This window comes from Bos taurus, chromosome 8, assembly GCF_002263795.3.
Source record: "Bos taurus isolate L1 Dominette 01449 registration number 42190680 breed Hereford chromosome 8, ARS-UCD2.0, whole genome shotgun sequence".
Taxonomy (NCBI): Eukaryota; Metazoa; Chordata; class Mammalia; order Artiodactyla; family Bovidae; genus Bos; species Bos taurus.
The window spans coordinates 69,598,044-69,620,706 of NC_037335.1; the positions used below are offsets into that span (position 1 = coordinate 69,598,044).

General features: G+C 39.1%; 1 protein-coding gene across 2 annotated transcripts in view; it reads left to right on the forward strand.

Annotated features, from left to right (window-relative positions):
• PIWIL2 (piwi like RNA-mediated gene silencing 2) overlaps positions 1 to 22,663 on the forward strand; it is an 82,062-nt gene that overhangs the window by 8,905 nt on the left and 50,494 nt on the right. For both annotated transcript variants that reach the window (XM_059889491.1, XM_015472591.3), the window contains exons 9-10: positions 691 to 771; positions 1,048 to 1,161. In XM_059889491.1, the coding sequence (XP_059745474.1) occupies positions 691 to 771; positions 1,048 to 1,161 (195 nt within the window). The remainder of the gene's footprint in view (positions 1 to 690; positions 772 to 1,047; positions 1,162 to 22,663) is intronic.

The following is a 22,663-nucleotide window of genomic DNA, read 5'->3' on the forward strand; positions in this document are numbered from 1 at the left end:
TGGACAGATTTGGGTATATGAAAGTAGATCTGAGGTGGTTGGCTAGAGGAAATGGGTTCCTTTGATTCATTCAGGAACTTTAAAAGCAAATGTTGATGGTGTATATTTAATGATGTTACATTAAACACCGTGATGGGTCTACATGAAGAGGTAGTGTGTAAAAATTTTTGCTAGAATATCTCTCGGTCGTTTGAAGGTTTGGATATAGACAGCTCATAATTTTTTATTTTTACTCTTCTGAAAACTCAAATTTTCATGAAACTGTTATTCCCAAACCACTTCTTTTACAAAACACAAAACCTGATTTCTACTTAGTAAGCTGAACTGCTAGGAACAAACATAACTTCCTGTGCCAGACTGATACTCACAAATTTAGAAATGGACTCTCTTGTGCTATTTTTAGTTAATAGGGTAAAGTAATGTAAATTGAGCTTGGGAAGTCAACTTGATTTTTGGTTACCTAGTTAGGAGAAAAAGCTGCCATCATTTGCATATACAGCGAGATAAATGCTTTGGTAATTTTTATTTTCCTTTTGGTAAGAGTGTTCTGTACATAAACACTATATTGTGCAAAGAACATCAGCCTTTCTGCCCTTTTAGGCTTCCAAAGGAAAATGTAGCTAAGAGCACTTGAACTTATTTATTTTTAAATCTTCTACTAGAAAACTCATTCTTTGCTCTTTATTTCAGGGTAATGAAACTTTTAGATATGAAGCTTGTGGGAAGAAACTTCTACGACCCTACAAGTGCTATGGTGCTGCAGCAACACAGGTTGGTGGTGATTTCTTCTTCCTCAGTTTTGAACGTTCTACAGAGAAAATTTTCATTGCAATCACTGTATCAGTTTTTTATGATAGCAGGTACAATTTGTGAGTTAATTAAGTGTTTTATTAAGTTCATAGTGATGCTGACTTCATTTGTTTCCTGTTGCTTTCTCATTGTTATTGGGGAGGGGCAGTATCTGCCCAAAGTATTGCCTCAAATGGGGGCATGGAAATATCTGTGGTTCTTTTAGCATCCCAGGGTAAAGGCCATCTGTGTCTTCAGATTGCAGATCTGGCCGGGCTATGCAGCTAGCATCCGGAGGACAGACGGAGGTCTTTTCCTGCTAGCGGATGTCTCCCATAAGGTCATTCGGAATGATTCTGTGCTGGACATCATGTGAGTGGATGGATGGGGGGAATCTGCCTTTAACAGGTTAACAGTTTTCTGAGAAGTTCAGTAGTAGCTGCTAATAAATACACATTTAGCCCATTGTTCTTTTGGGGTTTTAAATTGTAGAACAGATTAAAGATACTGAATGGATGTGCTCTTTCCTTGAGTCCTACCAAGATAGACATCTGAATAGAGACCTGCTGTGCTTAGACTGAGGAGGAATGTATCTAAGTCTCTGGTTGAGAAGACTTGGTGTAATATACACACACCCTGAGTTTTTGTTTAAAAGTATTACGAATCGCCAGTCCAAGTTCGATGCAGGATACAGGAAGCTTGGGGCTGGTGCACTGGGATGACCCAGAGGGATGGTATGGGGAGGGAGGTGGGAGGGGGGTTCAGGATGGGGAACACGTGTACACTTGTGGCGGATTCATGTTGATGTATGGCAAAACCAATACAATATTATAAAGTAAAAAATAAATAAAACACTTGTTCAAAAACAAAAAAAAAAACCAAAATATTACTGTAGTAAATATTTACTGTAGTAAATACGGATATGTACAATTTATAATGGCTATATGAAATCCTACCTTATACATAAATCTGTGCATCTATAATTTTTTTTTTATTTGGGTACCTAGAAGTGGAATTACTTAATGGAAAGGCCAAACACTTTAGACTTGAACTATTTACTATAATATATTTAAATACATATTGATTGATTAACCTCTAGAAAACTTACATTATTTTCTCACCAGCTGTGTATAACTGCTAGGTTTATCAGGCTCATCAGTCTTTGCTTATTGGATAAATTCATTCATTCCATCAACATGGATTCATAGAACTCCAGTTTGTGCCAGAGTTTTGGGACTTTGCAGTTAACAAAACAAAGATCCCTCTTCTTATGGAGTTTGCATTGTAGTCAGGTGAGATAAATAGTAAATAAAAAACATGATAAGTAAATTGCAAGGGGTACAATAAGTACATAAGTGTAGTGTACTAGAAATGATGCGAGCTGTGGAAGAAAAAATAGGTAGAACACAGGGTAGGAGAGATCAGGAGTCCATGGAATGAGGTGCATTGGGATGGAGAGCTGGCATTTAAGTGGCATGTCAAGCTCAGTTGAACCAACACTTGGAACAGGTGAGGGAGTTAACCAGGTGAAGGTACAGGCTAAGGGCATTCTTGTTAGAGGGACAACTGAGGTACAGACCTAAGTTAGAAGTATGCCTGGCTCTTCAAGAAGCAACAGAGAAACCAGGTTGGCTAGAACAGGGCAAGTGAGGTGAGAGCAATGGGAAGATGGAGTAGATGGAGGGACTGAGGATGTAGAGCTTGGTAAGTCTGTTGTGAAGATTTTCACTTTTACTGTGGGCGAAACATAGGGCATATGGGCAGGAGTGGCATGGTGTGATTTGAGTTGTGGAAGGATCCCTCTCCTTACTGTTTGGCGAATAGGCTTGGTGGGATGGGGTCAAAGTGGGGAACTAGCCAGAACACTCCTGTCCTAATCAGTGGGGAGGCGGGCGTGGCAGCGTGGTGGCAGCAAGCAGCGGCCGGCCCCTGGATAGGACCTGAAAGCGGCGCCCAGTTCATTTCCCAGCAGGATGTGGGCTGTGAGAGCGAGGGAGACGAGGACTTGGGTTTTCTTGAATGAATTTGTAATGGTTTATTCTGTCTCGACTCTGTCTTCATGGTGGGGACCATGTTTCTTTTTCTCACATGGTACACCCAGAGTGAGTTTATTCCTAGCCTATAGTAAGTGTTCAGGAATGTTTGTTAAATAAAAATAGATGTCTTTGAATTCACTCTTTTTCTTCATGGTTTCTGTCTTTGTTTCTCTGCTTAGAAAGATCTGAAAGAGTGAAAGTGTTAGTTGCTAAGTCATGTCTGACTCTTTGTAACCGCCTAGGCTGTAGCCCACCAGGCTCTTGTGTCCATGGAATTCTCCAGGCAAGAATACTGGAGTGGATTGCCATTCCCTTCTCCAGGGGATCTTCCTGACCCAGGGATGGAACCCAGGTCTACTACTTGCTTTATTTTTATTTCCAGTGTTTTAAACCTTCTGGAACTTATCTTGGTATGATGTTAGGATTATCACAATTGTTTTGGTACTGTTACACGATACACTGAAAACATTTTGTATTTTAAGTATTTTTATTGATGAATCAACTATCAGTGTTACTTTTTTTTAAGGTATTCTTTTTTTTTTTATCTTTAGTTTTCAGCAGTTTCACTATGGAGGTATACCTCATTTTATTGTGCAGTGCATTATAGTGTTCTACAAAATGAAAGTTTTGTGGCAGTCCTGCATCAAAAAAGTATGGGCACCATGATTATATTTGTTATGATCTTTGGTGTTACTGTTACAGAAAGAGTACAACTTGCTGAAGGCTCAGATGATGGTTAGCATTTTTTAGCAATAAAGTCTTTTTTAATTAAGATGTGTCACATTTTTAGTCATAATGCTGTTGCATAGTTAATGGACTACACTGTAGTATAAACTCAACTTTATTATGTACTGTGCTCTGCTCACTCAGTCATGTCTGACTCGCTGCTACCCCTTGACTGGAGCCTGCCAGGCTCCTCTGTCCATGGGATTTCTCAGGCAAGAATACTGGAATGGGTTGCCATTCCCTTCTCCAGGGGACCTTCTCTACCAGGGATTGAGCCTTCATATCCTGCATTGGCAGGCGGGTTCTTTACCACAGAGCCACCTGGGAAGCCCTTTATATGCATTGTGCTGTGCTGTGCTTAGTCGCTCATTCATGTCTGACTCTCTGCAACCCAATGGACTACAGCCTCCAGGCTCCTTTGTCCATGGGGATTCTCCAGGCAAGAATTCTGGAGTGGGTTGCCATTTCCTCCTCCAGGGAATCTTCCCAACCCAGGGATCGAACCCAGGTCTCCCACATTGCAAGCGGCTTCTTTACCACCTGAGCCACCAGGGAAACCTTATATGCACTAGGCAGCCAAAAATTTTGTGTGACTTGCTTTATTGTAGCCATCTTGAACTTAATCGCAGTGTCTCCAAGGAATACCTGTAATGTGTCTAGATGTGGTTTCCCAGTATTTCTAGTGCTTAGCCCTCACCTCGAGTGTGGGCTGGATTTATTGACTTCCTTTTTTTTTTTGCTATGCTGGATCTTGGTTGTGGTGTGTGAGCTCTTCATTGCATTGCATGGGCTTTCTCCAGTTGTGATGTGCAGGAGTGTCTCTGGTTGCAGCGCAGGGGCTATTTATTGTAGCATGTGGGCTTCTCTTCTTGTGGCCTGGAGACTTAGTTGCTTCTCGACATGTGGGATCTCAGTTCCCTGACCAGGGATCGAGCCTGTGTCCCCTGCATTGAAAAGTGGATTCTCTACCACTGGACCACCAGGGAAGTCCCTGACTTATTTCTAGTGAATGAAAAGTGGCAACAAACAGCCCAATCAAAAAAATGGGCAGAAGACCTAAATAGACACTTCTCCAAAGAAGGCATACAGATGGCCAACAGATACAAGAAAAGATGCTCAGAATCACTAATCATTCGAGAAATGCAGTCAGAACTACAATGAGATATCACCTCACTCTGGTCAGAGTGATCATCATCAAGAATTCTACAAATAATAAATGCTGGACATGGTATGGAGCAAAAGGCACCCTCCTCTACATTGTTGGTGGGAATGTAAATTGGTGTAGACACAATGGAGAGTATGGAGGTTCCCTAAAAAACTAAATATACAGCTATCATATGATCCAGCAATTCCATTCCTGGGCATACATCAAGAGAAAACTCTTTAATTTGAAATGACACATCTACTCCAATGTTCATAGCAGCACTGTTTACAATAGACAACCCATGGAAACAACTTAGATATCCATTGACAGATAAATGGATAAAGATGATACAGTATATATATATATACAATGGACTATTACTCACCCATAAAAAAGAATGAAATAATGCCCCTTGCAATGACATAGATGGACCTTGAGATTATCATAGTAAATGAAGTAAGTTAGAGGAAGACAAATATATGGTATGACTTGTATGTGAAATATTAAAAAAAACTTACAAATGAACTTACTTACAAACTGGAAATAGATTCATAGACAGAAAAAACAAACTTATGGTGACCAACAATGGCACCCCACTCCAGTACTCTTGCCTGGAAAATCCCATGGACGGAGGAGCCTATTAGGCTGCAATCCATGGGGTCGCTGAGAGTCGGACACGACTGAGTGAACTTCACTTTCACTTTTCACTTTCATGCATTGGAGAAGGAAATGGCAACCCACTCCAGTGTTCTTGCCTGGAGAATCCCAGGGATGGGGGAGCCTGGTGGGCTGCTGTCTATGGGGTTGCACAGAGTCGGACACGACTGAAGTGACTTAGCATAGCATAGCATAGCATATGGTAACCAAAGGGGAAAAGGGAGACGGATAAATTAGGTGTTTAAAATTAACATATACACAATACTATTTACAAAATAAACAACAAAGATCCTCTGTATATCACAGGGAACTATATTCAATATCTTATAATAATTTATAATAGAAAAGAATCTGAAAAAGAGTACATATATATATATAATTAAATCACTTTGCTATATACCTGAAACTAACACAACACTGTGAATCAACTGTACTTCAGTGAAAAAAGAGAATATGGCAGAAGGGATCAGATAGAACATCACTTTAAAAAAACTGAGATGTAGCTGACATATCAGAGATCAGATCAGTCACTCAGTTGTGTCTAACTCTTTGCGACCCCATGAATTGCAGCACGCCAGGCCTCCCTGTCCATCACCAACTCCCGGAGTTCACTCAAACTTATGTCCATCGAGTCAGTGATGCCATCCAGCCAGCTCATCCTCTGTCGTCCCCTTCTCTTGCCCCCAATCCCTCCCAGCATCAGAGTCTTTTCCAATGAGTCAACTCTTCGCATGAGGTGGCCAAAGTACTAGAGTTTCAGCTTTAGCATCATTCCTTCCAAAGAAATCCCAGGGCTGATCTCCTTCAGAATGGACTGGTTGGATCTCCTTACAGTCCAAGGGACTCTCAAGAGTCTTCTCCAACACCACAGTTCAAAAGCATCAATTCTTCGACACTCAGCCTTCTTCACAGTCCAACTCTCACATCGGTACATGACCACAGGAAAAACCATAGCCTTGACTAGACGAACCTTTGTTGGCAAAGTAATGTCTCTGCTTTTGAATATGCTATCTAGGCTGGTCATAACTTTCCTTCCAAGGAGTAAGTGTCTTTTAAAAAATTTCATGGCTGCAGTCACCATCTGCAGTGATTTTGGAGCCCAGAAAAATAAAATCTGACACTGTTTCCACTGTTTCCCCACCTATTTCCCATGAACTGATGGGACCGGATGCCATGATCTTCGTTTTCTAAATGTTGAGCTTTAAGCCAACTTTTCCACTTTCACTTTCATCAAGAGGCTTTTTAGTTCCTCTTCACTTTCTGCCATAAGTGTAGTGTCATCTGCATATCTGAGGTTATTGATATTTCTCCCGGCAGTCTTGATTCCAGCTTGTGGTTCTTCCAGTCCAGCATTTCTCATGATGTACTCTGCATATAAGTTAAATAAGCAGGGTGACAACATACAGCCTTGACGTACTCCTTTTCCTATTTGGAACCAGTCTGTTGTTCCATGTCCAGTTCTAACGGTTGCTTCCTGACCTGCATGTAGGTTTCTTAAGAGGCAGGTCAGGTGGTCTGGTATTCCCATCTCTTTCAGAATTTTCCACAGTTTATTGTGATCCACACAGTCAAAGGCTTTGGCATAGGCAATACAGCAGAAATAGATGTTTTTCTGGAACTCTCTTGCTTTTTCCATGATCCAGTGGATGTTGGCAATTTGATCTCTGGTTCCTCTGCCTTTTCTAAAACCAGCTTGAACATCAGGAAGTTCATGGTTCACATACTGCTGAAGCCTGGCTTGGAGAATTTTGAGCATTACTTTACTAGCGTGTGAGATGAGTTCAATTGTGCGGTAGTTTGAGCATTCTTTGGCATTGCTTTTCTTTGGGATTGGAATGAAAACTGACCTTTTCCAGTCCTGTGGCCACTGCTGAGTTTTCCAAATTTGCTGGCATATTGAGTGCAGCACTTTCACAGCATCATCTTTCAGGATTTGGAATAGCTCAACTGGAATTCTATCACCTCCACTAGCTTTGTTCGTAGTGATGCTTTCTAAGGCCCACTTGACTTCACATTCCAGGATGTCTGGCTCTAGGTCAGTGATCACACCACTGTGATTATCTGGATCGTGAAGATCTTTTTTGTACAGTTCTTCTGTGTATTCTTGCCATCTCTTAATATCTTCTGCTTCTGTTAGATCCATACCATTCCTGTCCTTTATCGAGCCCATCTTTGCATGAAATGTTCCTTTGGTATCTCTGATTTTCTTGAAGAGATCTCTAGTTTTTCCCATTCTGTTGTTTTCCTCTATTTCTTTGCATTGATCGCTGAAGAAGGCTTTCTTATCTCTTCTTGCTATTCTTTGGAACTCTGAATTCAGATGTTTATTTCTTTCCTTTTCTCCTTTGCTTTTCGCTTCTCTTCTTTTCACAGCTATTTGTAAGGCCTCCCCAGACAGCCATTTTGCTTTTTTGCATTTCTTTTCCATGGGGATGGTCTTGATCCCTGTCTCCTGTACAATGTCACGAACCTCATTCCATAGTTCATCAGGCACTCTATCTATCAGATCTAGGCCCTGAAATCTATTTCTCACTTCCACTGTATAATCATAAGGGATTTGATTTACGTCATACCTGAATGGTCTAGTGGTTTTCCCTACTTTCTTCAATTTCAGTCTAAATTTGGTAATAAGGAGTTCATGGTCTGAGCCACAGTCAGCTCCGGGTCTTGTTTTTGCTGACTGTATAGAGCTTCTCCATCTTTGGCTGCAAAGAATATAATCAGTCTGATTTCGGTGTTGACCATCTGGTGATGTCCATGTGTAGAGTCTTCTCTTGTGTTGTTGGAAGAGGGTGTTTGCTATGACCAGTGCATTTTCTTGGCAAAACTCTATTAGTCTTTGCCCTGCTTCATTCCGTACTCCAAGGCCAAATTTGCCTGTTACTCCAGGTGTTTCTTGACTTCCTACTTTTGCATTCCAGTCCCCTATAATGAAAAGGACATCTTTTTTAGGTGTTAGTTCTAAAAGGTCTTGTAGGTCTTCATAGAACCGTTCAGCTTCTTCAGCGTTCCTGCTTGGGGCATAGACTTGGATTACTGTGATATTGAATGGTTTGCCTTGGAAACGAACAGAGATCATTCTGTCGTTTTTGAGATTGCATCCAAGTACCGCATTACGGACTCTTTTGTTGACCATGATGGCTACTCCATTTCTTCTGAGGGATTCCTGCCTGCAGTAGTAGATATAATGGTCATCTGAGTTAAATTCACCCATTCCAGTCCATTTCAGTTTGCTGATTCCTAGAATGTCGACGTTCACTCTCGCCATCTCTTGTTTGACCACTTCCAATTTGCCTTGATTCATGGACCTGACATTCCAGGTTCCTATGCAGTATTGCTCTTTACAGCATCGGACCTTGCTTCTATCACCAGTCACATCCACAGCTGGGTATTCTTTCTGCTTTGGCTCCATCCCTTCATTCTTTCTGGAGTTATTTCTCCACTGATCTCCAGTAGCATATTGGGCACCTACTGACCTGGGGAGTTTCTCTTTCAGTATCCTATCATTTTGCCTTTTCATACTGTTCATGGGGTTCTCAAGGCAAGAATACTGAAGTGATTTGCCATTCTCTACTCCAGCGGACCACATTCTGTCAGATCTCTCCACCATGACCCACCCATTTAGGGTTGCCCCACGGGCATGGCTTAGTTTCATTGAGTTAGACAAGGCTGTGGTCCTAGTGTGATTAGTTGACATATAATGTCGTGTTAATTTCAAGTGTACTATGTAATGATATATGTAAATATTGTGAAATGGTCACCACAGTAAATCACTGAGTCTCATTAGCATCCATTACCAGACAGTTACAAATTTTTTTCTTGTGGTGAAAACTTTTTAAGATTTGAAAGCAGCTTTAGAATACACAGTGTACTATTATTAACTATAGTCACCATGTTGTATGTTACATTCCTAGGATGTATTTATTTTATAACTGGAAATTTGTATCTTTTGCTTGTCTTCACCCATTTCATCTATTTCCTGTCCCCTGCCTCTGGCAACCACCAGCCTGTTCTCTGTATGGATGAATTGAAGATTTGGTTCCTTCTTTCCTCCGTTCCTCCTTTCCTTCCATTTCATACATACATGAAATCATATATTTGTCTTTCTTTGTCTGATTTATTTCTCTTAGTGTAATACCCTCAGGGTCCATCCATGTTGTCCCAAATAGCAGGATTTCCTTCTTTATAGCTGAATAATACTGCATTGTATGTTCATGTGTGTGTGTGTTTAAATAATATGGTTTCTTTTTCCATTCGTCTGTTCGTGGACACGTAGGATGCTTCCACGTCTTGGCTTTTGTAAATAATACTGCAGCAAACATGGGAGTGCATGTATCTTTTTTGAGTTGGTGTTTTTATCTCCTTCAGATAAATACCCAGAAGTGGAATTGCTGAATCGTATGGTGGTTCTATTTTTAGTTTTTCGAGGAACCTCCATACTGTTCTTCAGTGGCTGCACTAATTTACATTGCCTCCCAAGTGTATAAGGGTTCCCTTTTCACCACATCCTCACTAATACTTACTTCCTGTATATAATAGCCATTCTAACAGCTGTAAAGTGATCTCATTGTGGTTTTGATTTGCATTTTCTTGATGAGTAATGGTGTGAGCACCTTTTCATGTACCTGTTGACCATTTGTATGCCTTTGGAAAAATAGCTCTTCAAATCCTTTGCCCATTCTTTAATTATATTGTTTTCTTTTTGCTGTTGTTGAGTTGTATGAGTTTATTACATATTTTGGGTATTAACCCCATATCAGGTATGTGACCTGCAAATATTCTCTCACATTCTATAAGTTGTCTTTTCATTTTGTTGATTGTTTCCTTTGCTGTGCAGAAGCTTTTTGGTTTGTTGTAGTCCCACTTGTTAATTTTGCCTTTGTTGCCTTTGCTTTTGATGTCAATGGATGTCACTTCTGAGGTGAGATATAAAAAGACTGTGGCATCTGTCTTGGGTACTCTCTCTTGCTGTCTTGGGTCACTCACCCTGGGGAAACCAGCTGCCAGGTTGTGGAGCAGCCCAGTGAAGTGAACTTAGAATCAGAGCCTTCTTTGAGCTTTGAGATGTCTGTAGCCCTGGTTGACATCTTGCTTGCAGCCTTGTGAAATACCCTGAACCAGAGACACTCAACTAAGCCACACCCAAATTACTGACCCTTTGAAACTGTGAGGTAATAAATACGTGTGATCCTTTTTAACAGATTTATTAAGACATGATTCACACAACATTCAGTACCTATTTTAACTGTGGCTTAATATAAGTCACATAGTTGTATATCCATCAGTACAATCAACTGTAGAACATTTTCATGGCTTCAGAAAGAAATCCTGCACCTCTTAGCTATCACTTCTCAATTCCTTCATCTTCACCCAGACCTCGGCAACAACTAATATACTTTGTATATCTATAGATTGATCTATTCTGGATATTTTATATAAATAGGGTCATGTAATATATGTGTAATAATTTTTGATTTGGCATGTTTTTAAGGTTCATCCATGTTGTGATATGTATCAGAACTTCATTCCTTTTCAGTGGCTGAATAATATTCCATTGAATGGATATATATCTTATTTTTTTATACACATTCGTTTAGAGACAGACATTAGAGTTGTTTTCGCTAGAGAACTATTGCAGATAACACTGCTATGAACTTTCAGGCACAAGTGTTTCCTGTGGACTTATGTTTTAATTTCTTTTCTGTAAATACTTGTGAGTGGAACTGCTGGATCATATGCTAACTTTATGTTCACCATTTAAGGAACTGCTAGACTGTTTTCCAAAAGTGACTCTACCGTTTTACATTCCCATCAGCAGTGTGTGAGGGTTGTGATTTGTCCATATCCTCACCAACATGTATTATCTGTCTTTATGATTCTCATCATTCAAGTGGTTGGAAATGGTGTAGCTTTGATTTGCATTTCACTGATGATTAATGATATAGAAAATATGTTTCTGTGCTTATTCAGTTCAGTTCAGTCCAGTTCAGTCGCTCAGTCGTGTCCGACTCTGCGACCCCATGAATCGCAGCATGCCAGGCCTCCCTGTCCATCACCAACTCCCAGAGTTCACCCAGACTCACGTCCATCGAGTCAGTGATGCCATCCAGCCATCTCATCCTCTGTTGTCCCCTTATCCTCCTGCCCCCAATCCCTCCCAGCATCAGAGTCTTTTCCAATGAGTCAACTCTTCGCATGAGGTGGCCAAAGTACTGGAGTTTCAGCTTTAGCATCATTCCTTCCACAGAAATCCCAGGGCTGATCTCCTTCAGAATGGACTGGTTGGATCTCCTTACAGTCCAAGGGACTCTCAAGAGTCTTCTCCAACACCACAGTTCAAAAGCATCAATTCTTTGGCGCTCAGCCTTCTTCACAGTCCAACTCTCATATCCATACATGACCACAGGAAAAACCATAGCCTTGACTAGATGGACCTTTGTTGGCAAAGTAATGTCTCTGCTTTTGAATATGATGTCTAGGTTGGTCATAACTTTTCCTTCCAAGGAGTAAGCATCTTTTAATTTCATGGCTGCAGTCACCATCTGCAGTGATTTTGGAGCCCCCCAAAATAAAATCTGACACTGTTTCCACTGTTTCCCCATCTATTTCCCATGAAGTGATGGGACCAGATGCCATGATCTTTGTTTTCTGAATGTTGAGCTTTAAGCCAAAATTTTCACTTTCACTTTCATCAAGAGGCTCTTTAGTTCCTCTTCACTTTCTGCCATACGGGTAGTGTCATCTGCATATCTGAGGTTATTGATATTTCTCCCAGCAATCTTGATTCCAGCTTGTGCTTCCTCCAGCCCAGCGTTTCTCATGATGTACTCTGCATATAAGTTAAATAAGCAGGGTGACAACATACAGCCTTGACGTACTCCTTTTCCTATTTGGAACCAGTCTGTTGTTCCATGTCCAGTTCTAACTGTTGCTTCCTGACCTGCATACAGATTTCTCAAGAGGCAGATCAGGTGGTCTGGTATTCCCATCTCTTTCAGAATTTTCCACAGTTTATTGTGATCCACACAGTCAAAGGCTTTGGCATAGTCAATAAAGCAGAAATAGATGTTTTTCTGGAACTCTCTTGCTTTTTTCATGATCCAGCGAATGTTGGCAATTTGATCTCTGGTTCCTCTGCCTCTCTGCTTATTGGCCATATGTATGTCTTCTTTGAAGAAATGTCTATTCAGATACTTTGCCTGCTTTTTAAGTGGAATCATTTGTCTTTTTATTACGTTGCAAGATTTATTTATATATTCAAGGTACAAGTCTCTTTATCAGATACATGATTTGGAAATTTTTTCTTATTCTGTAGGTTTTCTTTACTTTCTTTAAGTACAAAAGTCTTTGAAGCATAAAAGTTTTCAATTTCATGAAGTCCAGTGTATCTGTTTTTCTTTTGCTGCTTGTGTTCCTGTATCATGTAAAAATCCATTGCAAAAATCTGAGGTCATATAGATTTACCTCTGTGTTTTCTTTGAATAGTTTTATAGTTTTAGCTCTTACATTTAGGTTTTGAATAAAATTTTCAGTGTGGTATGAGGTAGGTGTCCAACTTCATTCTTTTGCATAAAGATAACCAGTTATTTCAGTACCATTTATTTAAAAAACTGATCTTTCCTCCATTGAATGTTCTTGGCATCCTTGTTTATAATCAGTTCAACGCATGGATTTATTTCTGGACTCTCAATTCTGTTCCATTGGTCTATGACTGTCTTTAATAAAGTGCCACACTGTCTCATTACTGTAACTTTGTGTTAAGTCTTGAAATTGGGAAATATGAGTCGTTTAACCTTGTTCTTTTTAAAGATTTCTTATGATAGTTCTGGATCTCCTGCACTTCATATGAATTTTAGAGTCAGCTTGTCAAATTCTACCAGTATATCAACTGGGGTTCTGATAGGGATATGTTGAATCAGATTGATTTGAGGAGTATTACCATCTGAACAATATTGTCTTCTGATTTAGGAACATAAGAGCTTTTCCACTTAGTTAGATCTTTAATTTCTTTCAACAGTGTTTTGTAGTTTTCAGAGTGTAATCAGTTCAGTCGCTCAGTCGTGTCCAACTCTTTGCGACCCCATGAACTTCAGCACTCCAGGCCTCCCTGTCCATCACCAACTGCTGGGGTCTACCCAGACCATGTCCATTGAGTCGGTGATGCCATCCAACCATCTCATCCTCTGTCATCCCCTTCTCCTCCTGCCTTCAGTCTTTCCCAACATCAGGGTCTTTTCAAATGAGTCGGCCCTTCGCATCCGGTGGCCAAAGTATTGGAGTTTCAGCTTCAGCATCAGTCCTTCCAATGAACACCCAGGACTGGTCTCCTTTAGGGTGGACTGGTTGGATCTCCTTGCAGTCCAGAGGACTCTCAAGAGTCTTCTCCAACACCACAGTTCAAAAGCATCAATTCTTCGGCACTCAGCTTTCTTTATAGTCCAACTCTCACATCCATACATGACTACTGGGGAAACCATAGCCTTGACGAGACGGACCTTTGTTGACAAAGTAACGTCTCTGCTTTTGAATATGCTATCTAGGTTGGTCATAACTTTCCTTCCAAGGAGTAAGTGTCTTTTAATTTCATGGTTGCAATCACTATCTGCAATATGCTGTCTAGGTTGGTCATAACTTTCCTTCCAAGGAGTGAGCATCTTTTAATTTCATGGCTGCAGTCACCATCTGCAGTGATTTTGAGTGTATTTTGCAGTGATTTTGAGTGTAAGTATTTTGAGTGATTTTGCAGTGATTCAGAGTGTAAGTTTCACATTTATTCCTAAGTACAGATATTTTAGTCTTTTAATGATTTTATAAATTGAATTTTTAAATTGCATTTTTGGATTGTTCTTTGTAAGTGTATAGAGGCACAGTTGATTTTTGTATACTGATCTTCTATCCTGCAGCCCCTTTGAACTCATTTATTCTATTAATTTTCTTTACATATACCTCAAAATTTTCTATACAAGAGACCATATAATGTGAAAATAGAGATATTTTTACTTCTTCTTTCCAATATGGATGTCTTTTATTTTTTTTCTTGTCAATTGCCCTGCCAGGACCTGTAGTACAAAGCTGAATAAAAGTGGTGAGAGTGGATATCTTTTCCTGTTCTGATTTTAAGGCTGAAAACATCCAGTCTTTTACCATTAAGTACAGTGTTAATTACGGGTTTTGAAGATACCCTTTGTCATGTTGAGCAAGTTCCCTTTTATTCTTAGTTTGCTGAAAGTTTTTTATCATGAAAGGCTATTGGATTTTGTTGACTGCTTTTTGTGTGTCTGTAGAGATGATCACTTTAAAAATTCTGATTTTTAAATTGATTTTTGGATGTTAAATTGACTATACATTGCTGGAATCTACTTGGTCATATCGTGTAATTCTTTTCTTATGTTGCTGGATTTGGTTTCCTTATAGTTTGTCAGGAATTTTTGTGTCTGTATTCATAAGAGATACTGATCTGTACTTGTGATGCCTTTGTCTCGTTTTGTTATCTGAGTAGTATTGACCTTATAGAAAGAAATGGGAAGTATTCTCTCCCTGTTTTCTTTTTTTTTTTTTTTTTGAAGAGTTGTAAAGGATAAGTATTCAGTTTTCTTTGAATGCTTCATAGAAATTTAACAGTGAAGCCATCTGGGCTTGAATTTTTCTTTGTGTTCAGTTTTTAAATTACTAATTTGTTGTATTGTTAGAGGTTTCTTCAGGTTTTTATTTTATTCTTGGATTAGTTTGTGGCTTTCTAGGAATTATCCATTTCATTTAAGGGGATCTAATTTGTTGACATACTGCTAATAAGTGTTCTCTTATAATCCTTTTTGCTTCTTTGAGGCCAGTAGTGAAGTCCCCTGTTTTATTCCTGATTTTAGCAGTCTGGTCTCCTTGTTTTCATCGGTGGTCTAGCTAAAGGATTGTCAATGTTGCTGACCTCTTAAACCAACGTTTGGTTTTGTTGATAATCCCTATTTCATTACTTTTCACTCTTTTATTATTTCCTTCCTTCTGCTTACTTTATTTCTAAATTTTTTGAAAAAACTTGCTGGTTTATTATAAACTGTGCAAACTTAGAAATAATCAAATGGAAGAGCAGTTTGAGGCAGTAGAGAATAGGGCACACTCTCCAGGCACACCCACCCTCCCATCATGTCCATGAGTTCATCAAACCTAGGTCCCCTGCAGGCAGTCTTGTGCATTGCAGGCAGATTCTTTACCAACTGAACCACCAGGGAAGCCCCTACCAATCTAGAACCTCCCTCAAACCTATCCGAGGTTTTTATGGAGGTTCCATTACGTAGGCATTATTGATTAGATTATTTGTCTTTGGTGGTCAAGTTCAATCTGCAGCCCCTCTCCCCTTCCCAGAAATGGAGGGGTGGGGCTGAAAGTTCCAACCCTCTAGATATGCCTTGAACTTTCCTGGGATCAGCCCCAATCCTGAAGCTACTCATGGGCTCTCTGTCCCTTGTCATCTAATTTTCTGCTTGTTTCAGGTTTAACTTGCTCTTCTTTTTCCATTGTCTCAAGGTAGAATTATTTGAGATATTTCTTCTTTTTAATACAGGCATTTATAGCTATAAATTCCCTTCTAAATATTGCTTTAGCTGTATCCCATAAGTTTGATTATGTTGTGTTTTCATTTTCATCGAACTCAAAGTATTTTCTGATTTCCCTTGTAATGTCTTGTTTGACCCATTGATTATCTAGGATAATATGTTGTTTAATTTCCACGTTTTGTGTATTTCCCAAATTTCTTTCTGTCAGTTATTTCTAATTTCATTCTATTGTGGTTAGAGGCCTTATGTATTTTTATCCGTTTATATTTATTGAGGTTTGTTTTATGAGTTAGCTTATGATCTATACTGGAGAATGTCACATGTGCACTTTGGGCATTTTAACTTTAACTGAAAAAAAATTTTCCCCCGTTTACCAAGGAAACGGCAAGATTAGGATAGTAGTGTGTCTTTTATATCAAAAGCAGGGAGACATTGAGACTTTGACATTAACAAACCCATGACAAACAAGAAAAAGAAGCGCTAAGGTCATTGAAGGATGTGTGTTTGTGAACCGTATCTCAGGTTCCAACCACAGATAGGAAGGGGCCATGAGATCAGTGACCCAACTATCATTGACCCTGGAATTTGAACTAAACAAACAAAGTGACCTTCTCTTACAAATTGACAAGACGAGGAATGCCTTCATGACTTTTGAGAAATTGCTTTTTTACAAATTCGTCACTGGTCTAGTGGACCTATAATGTTCAGGTGTAGATAGGCTTGGTTTCAAGATTTATCTGGCTTAAGTCTCTGTCCATTCATTGTAGAACACTCCCTCACACATTGAACAGAGACAGGGAAGTCCAGGAGAAAACAAAAACAAATGAAGACTTTATGCATATTGACACGTAATAGCAAAAGCAAAATAAGCAAGTGAAGAATAGTCAACTTAATATCAAAAATATTTTCAAATAGTATATCTTCAAAACAGAAAGCCTAAAGACCTTGTACAAAGACCTCAATCTAATTATATACCAGATAATGCATTTGTAAACTGAAAGGCCAATGTTATTAAAGCAGTTGGAGTCTAATGAAACTAGTCAGACCTCAGCTGGTTTTGGGATTTACTGTCTTGGCAGCAGACCTGAAGGATAAGTGGAGTTAAGCATGGGGGGCCCAGATTGGGGGCCCAGTGAGTGCATCTGTTGGTTTGAGACTGCCTGGAATGCTGCCTGGGAAGAGTTTTCACAGTTATCTTGGTGAGACGTCCAGAATTGTCAAAGGATGATGAGACCTCTTAGAGAAAGCTGGTTTTCTACTTACACCAGTAAGAGACTGTTGATTTCATATAGAGTACTGTATTTGAGAAGCGTGTAGTTCAGGACTGCAGACTTGCAACTGACCAAGTAGGTCAACATTGTCTATAAAAGCACTGTTGTTCAGATGAGAGTTTTGTTGATTGATTGAACCAACTCAATTTTAAAAAAAGAAAAATATGGATAGAATAATTTCCCAACCATTTAAATAATTAAATTCTTATGGGATGCTTATTGGACTGTCATTCCTTCATTTCCCTGGTGGCTCAGACAGTAAAGTGTCTGCCTACAATCTCTGGGTTGGGAAGATCTCCTGGAGAAGGAAATGGCAACCCACTCCAGTATTCTTGTCTGGAAATCCCATGGACGAAGGAGCCTACTAGGCTACTGTCCAGGGGGTAACAAAGAGTTGGAGACGACTGAGCAACTTCACTTCACTTCACTCCCTCATTTCCAGAAACGGGGTTGACAGTGGTTGGGTTGGCTTGCAAAAGTGTGTTTTCTGAAGTGAGTTGATATAAATAATTAAGCAGGTTTAAAATTGGTTCTTATGATTACTTGTTGAGGAGGACATGGCAGCCCACTCCAGTATTCTTGCGTGGAGAATCCCATGGACAGAGGAGCCTGGAGGGCTACAGTCCATGGGGTCGCAAAGACTCAGACACAACTGGGGGACTAAGCACAGCAGATGACTACTTGTTACCATGACTGCAATTCAGAACAATCCATTGTTCTGAGGTTTGTGGAGATATTTTTAATTCCCAAGAGTATAAGACTGTCTATGTGTTCATCCAGTTGTATTGTTTAATTTTTAACATAATTTTAAATTCATAAAGAATTTAATTATTTAAATGGTTAGGAAATTATTCTATCCATATTTTTCTTTTCTTTTTTAAAAATTGAAGTATAGTTGATTTACAGTATTTAGTTTCAGGTATACAACGTAGTAATTCTTTTTTTGCAGTTTATTAATATATCCCATTATAAGTTATCACAAGATATTAGATATAATTCCCTATCAGATCAGATCAGATCAGTTGGTCAGTCGTGTCTGACTCTTTGCAACCCCATGAATCGCAGCACGCCAGGCCTCCCTGTCCTTAAATCCTTGTTACTTATCTTTTATCTGTATAGTTGTTTGTATCTGTTAACCTCATACTCCTAATTTGTTCCTCTCCCCCTCTCTCCCCTTTGGTAACCGAAAGTTTGTTTTCTATGTCTGTGAGTCTGTTTCTGTTTGGTATATGGATTCCTTTGTATATTTTTTTTAGATTCCACATATAATTGATATTATAGAGTATTTGTCTTTGTCTGATTTACTTCAGTAAGTATAATATTCTGTAGGTACATCCATGTTGCTGCAGATATCAATATTTCATTATTTTTTAATGGTTGAATATTTTTTCATTGTGTATATATACACTGCGTCTTCTTAAACTAATCATCTGTTGATGAGAATTTGGGTTGATTCCAAGTCCTAACTGTTGTCAATAGCGCTGCTATGAACAGTGGGGTACATGTATCTTTTTGAATTACAGTGTTTGTTTTTTTCTGGATACATACCCAGGAGTGGAATTGCCAGATCATATAGTAGCTTTGTTTTTAGTATTTTTAGGAGCCTCCATACTGTTTTGCATAGTGGAGAACCACTTTACCTTCCCTTTAGCAGTGTAAAGGAGGGTGTCTTTTTCTTTACATTTGTAGACTTTTTGATGCTGGCCATTCTGACTCGAGTAAGGTGATACCTTATTGTAACCTTGATTTGCATTTCTCTAATAATTAGCGATTTTGAACATCTTTTCATGTGTCTGTTAAACATCTGTATGTCTTCTTTGAGGAAATGTCTATTTAGACCTTCCTCCTATTTTTTGAATGAGTTGTTTATTTTATTCATATTGAGTTCTGTGAGCTGTTTGTGTATTTTAGAAATTAATCTCTTGTCAGTAGCATTGTTTGGATATATTTTTTCCCATTCTGTAGGTTATCTATCTGTATTGTTGATGGTTTCCTTTGCTGTGCAAAAGCTTTTAAATTTGTCTAGGTCCTGTTTTTTTTTTTTTTTTTTGCTTTAATTTATTTATTTTTTTGCCTTGGGAGAGTGATCTAAGAAAATACTGCTACAGTTTATGTCAAAGAAAGTTTCACCTGTGTTCCCTTCTAGGCGTTTTATGGTGTCATGTCTTACATTTAGATCTGTAAACCATTTTGAGTTTATTAAAATTTGTCTATAGTGTGAGAGAATGTTCTAATTTCATTGTTTTCTGTGTAACTGTTCAGCTTTCCCCAACATCATTGTTGAAGAGACTGTCATTTCTCCATTGTATGTTCTTGCTTTCTTTGTCATAGATTAACTGACTCTAGCAGCATAGGTTTATTTCTGGGCTCTCTGATCTGTGTTTATTGATCTATAGTCTTTTTTTGTGCCAGTATCACACTGTTTGACTACTATAGATTTGTGTTTAGTCTCAAGTCTGGGAGGGTGATACCCCATCTTAATCTTTTTTTCTCAAGATTGCTTGGGTGATTTGGGGTCTTTTATGGTTTCATATAAGGTTTAGGATTATTCTGTTTCTGTGAAAAATGTTGAGTATTTTGATAGGAATTGCATAAACCTGTAGTTTGCTTTGAGTAGTATGCCCTTTTAACCAGAAACTTGTCCGTTTCTTACGGATGGTCCCATTTGTTGGCATATAACTGTTAATAATATTCTCTGACGATTTTGCGTATGTATGTGGTGGTGTTGTTACTTCTCATTCTTCATTTTGTATTGTGTTTATTTGGGTCCTCTCTTCTTGGTGAGCCTGGCTAAGAGTTTGTTGATTTTGTTTATCTTTTCAGAAACAAACAGCTCTTGGTTTTATTGATTTTTTCTGTTGTGTTTTTTTAATCTCTATTTCCTGTCTGATCTTTATTATTTTCTTCCTTCTACTGACTTTGGGCTTTGTTTGCTCTTCTTTTTCTAGTCCTTTTAGGTTGTAGGTTAGGTTGTTTGAGATTTTTCTTGTTTCTTGAGAAAGACCTGTATCACTATGAACTTCCCTCTTAGACCTGCATTTGTATTTCATTAAGTTATATTTTCATTTATTTCTGTCCATTTTCCTCTTTTGACTGTGCTGGGTCTTTATTGCTGTGCACAGGCTTTCTCTAGATGCAGTGAGCAGGGGCTACTCTTCGTTGTGACTCACGGGCTGCTCATTGTGGTAGCTTCTCTTGTTGCAGAACATGGACTCTAGGCACACAGGCTTCTGTAGTTGCAGCACATGGGCTCCGTAATTGCAGCGTGCAGGCACTCGAGGGCATGGGCTTTAGTTGCCTGAGGCATATGAAGTCCTCCCAGACCAGGGATCAAACCCTGCATTGCCAGGCCAATTCCTGTCCACTGTACCATGGGGGAAGTCCTGTCCATTTTTTAATGATTTTTTTTTCTCACTAATTGGAAATGCCACCAGTAATTACTGTATGTGCAATCCTAATCTGTAATTCAGTCTAGTTCTGGATCTTTTATTCTCTTTTTTCAGATCTGTTAAAGACACAACTGATTCTCAGTAAACTGCACACATTTAAAGTCTACACTTTATAGAGCTCTGCTCAATGTTATGTGGCAGCTTGGTTGGGAGGCAGGTTTGAGGGGAATGAATTCTTGTATATGTATGACTGTCTCCTTTGCTGTTCCCGAGAAACTATCACAGTATTGTTTGTTAGTCAGCTGTGTGTGTGTGTGCTAAGTTGTTTCAGTTGTGTCTGACTCTTTGCAACCCTATGGACCATAGCCCACTAGGCTGCTCTGCCCATGGGATTCGCCAGACAAGAATACTGGAGTGGATTGCCATTCTCTTATTCAGGGGATCTTCCTGACCCAGGGATCGAACCCGTGTCTCTTACGCCTCTTGCATTGGCAACTGGGTTTTTTACCACTAGCACCACTTGGGAAGCCCTTAATCAGCTATACCCAGATAAAAAATAAAAAGTTTTAAAAAAAAGTCTACACTTTGATGAATTTTGACATATTTTTCTATCTTTGAAACATATTCTTCCTCTGCTCCATGGGCAGTGAACACTGATCTTCTCTGTGTCACTAGAGATTAGTTTGCTTTTTATAAAATTTTATAAAAATAGAATTGTATAGTATATAACTTTTTTATTTTTGGCTGTGCCACATGGCTTGTGGGATCTTGGTTCCCCAACCAGGAATTAAACCCAGGCACTCAGCCATGAGAGTATGGAGTCTTAACCATTGGACTGCCAGGGAAATCCCAGTATATTCTTAGTTGTAGATGTATGTATCAAAAGTTTGTTATTTTTCATTGCTGAGTAGTAGTCTTTTGTATGAATATACCACGGTTTTTAAAGTCTACTCACCTGTTGTTTCCACTTGTTGGCTGTTACACATAAAGTTGCTGTAAATATTAGGGTACAAGTCTTTCCATGGACACATACTTTGATTTCTCTTAGTTAGGTAATACTTGGGAAGTAAAATGGTGGGTCAAATGATAGGTGTACATTTAGCTTTCTAAGAAACTGTTTTCCAAAGTATCTGTACCATTTTATGTTCCCACCAGCAAATGTATGAGATTTCTGTTTGTTCCACGTTCTTGCCAACACTTGATATAGTCAGTTTTTTAATATTAGAAATTCTAATCAGTACATAGTAATACTTTGTTGTGGTATTTCTTTTTATGGTGAGAACATTGAAGATCCTGTGTTTAATTTTAATGCTTTCTAAGTGTTTTTATAGTAAAAAACAGAGATACTACTTTGCCAACAAAGGTGCATCTAGTCAAGGCTATGGTTTTTCCAGTGGTCATGTATAGATGTGAGAGTTGGACTGTGAAGAAGGCTTAGCACCAAAGAATTGATGCTTTTGAACTGTGGTGTTGGAGAAGTCCCTTGGACTGCAAGGAGATCCAACCAGTCCATCCTAAAGGAGACAAGTCCTGGGTGTTCATTGGAAGGACTGATGCTAAAGCTGAAGCTCCAATACTTTGGCCACCTCATGCGAAGAGTTGACTCATTGGAAAAGACCCTGATGCTGGGAGGGACTGGGGACAGGAGGAGAAGGGGACAACAGAGGATGAGAAGGCTAGATGGCATCACCGACTCGATGGACATGAGTTTGAGTAAACTCCGGGAGTTGATGATGGACAGGGAGGCCTGGTGTGCTGCAGTTCATGGGGTCGCAAACAGTCGGAGACGACTGAGCAACTGAACTGAACTGAAGGGTTTTTAAAATTTTTTATTTTATATTGGAATATAGTTGATTAACAATGTTGTGTCCATTTCAGGCAAACAGCAGAGTGATTCAGTTATACATGTATCTATTCCTTTTCAGTTTCTTTTCCCATTTAAGGTTATTACAGAATATCGTTGTGGGTTTTAATCTGCATTTCTCTAGATGATGTTGAGCATCTTTTTCTGTGTTTATTTGCCATTCATTTATCTATTTTGATGAAATGTGTATTCAGAGTTTTCACCAATTTTTAAATTTTTTTTTATGGAGTGTGTAACAGT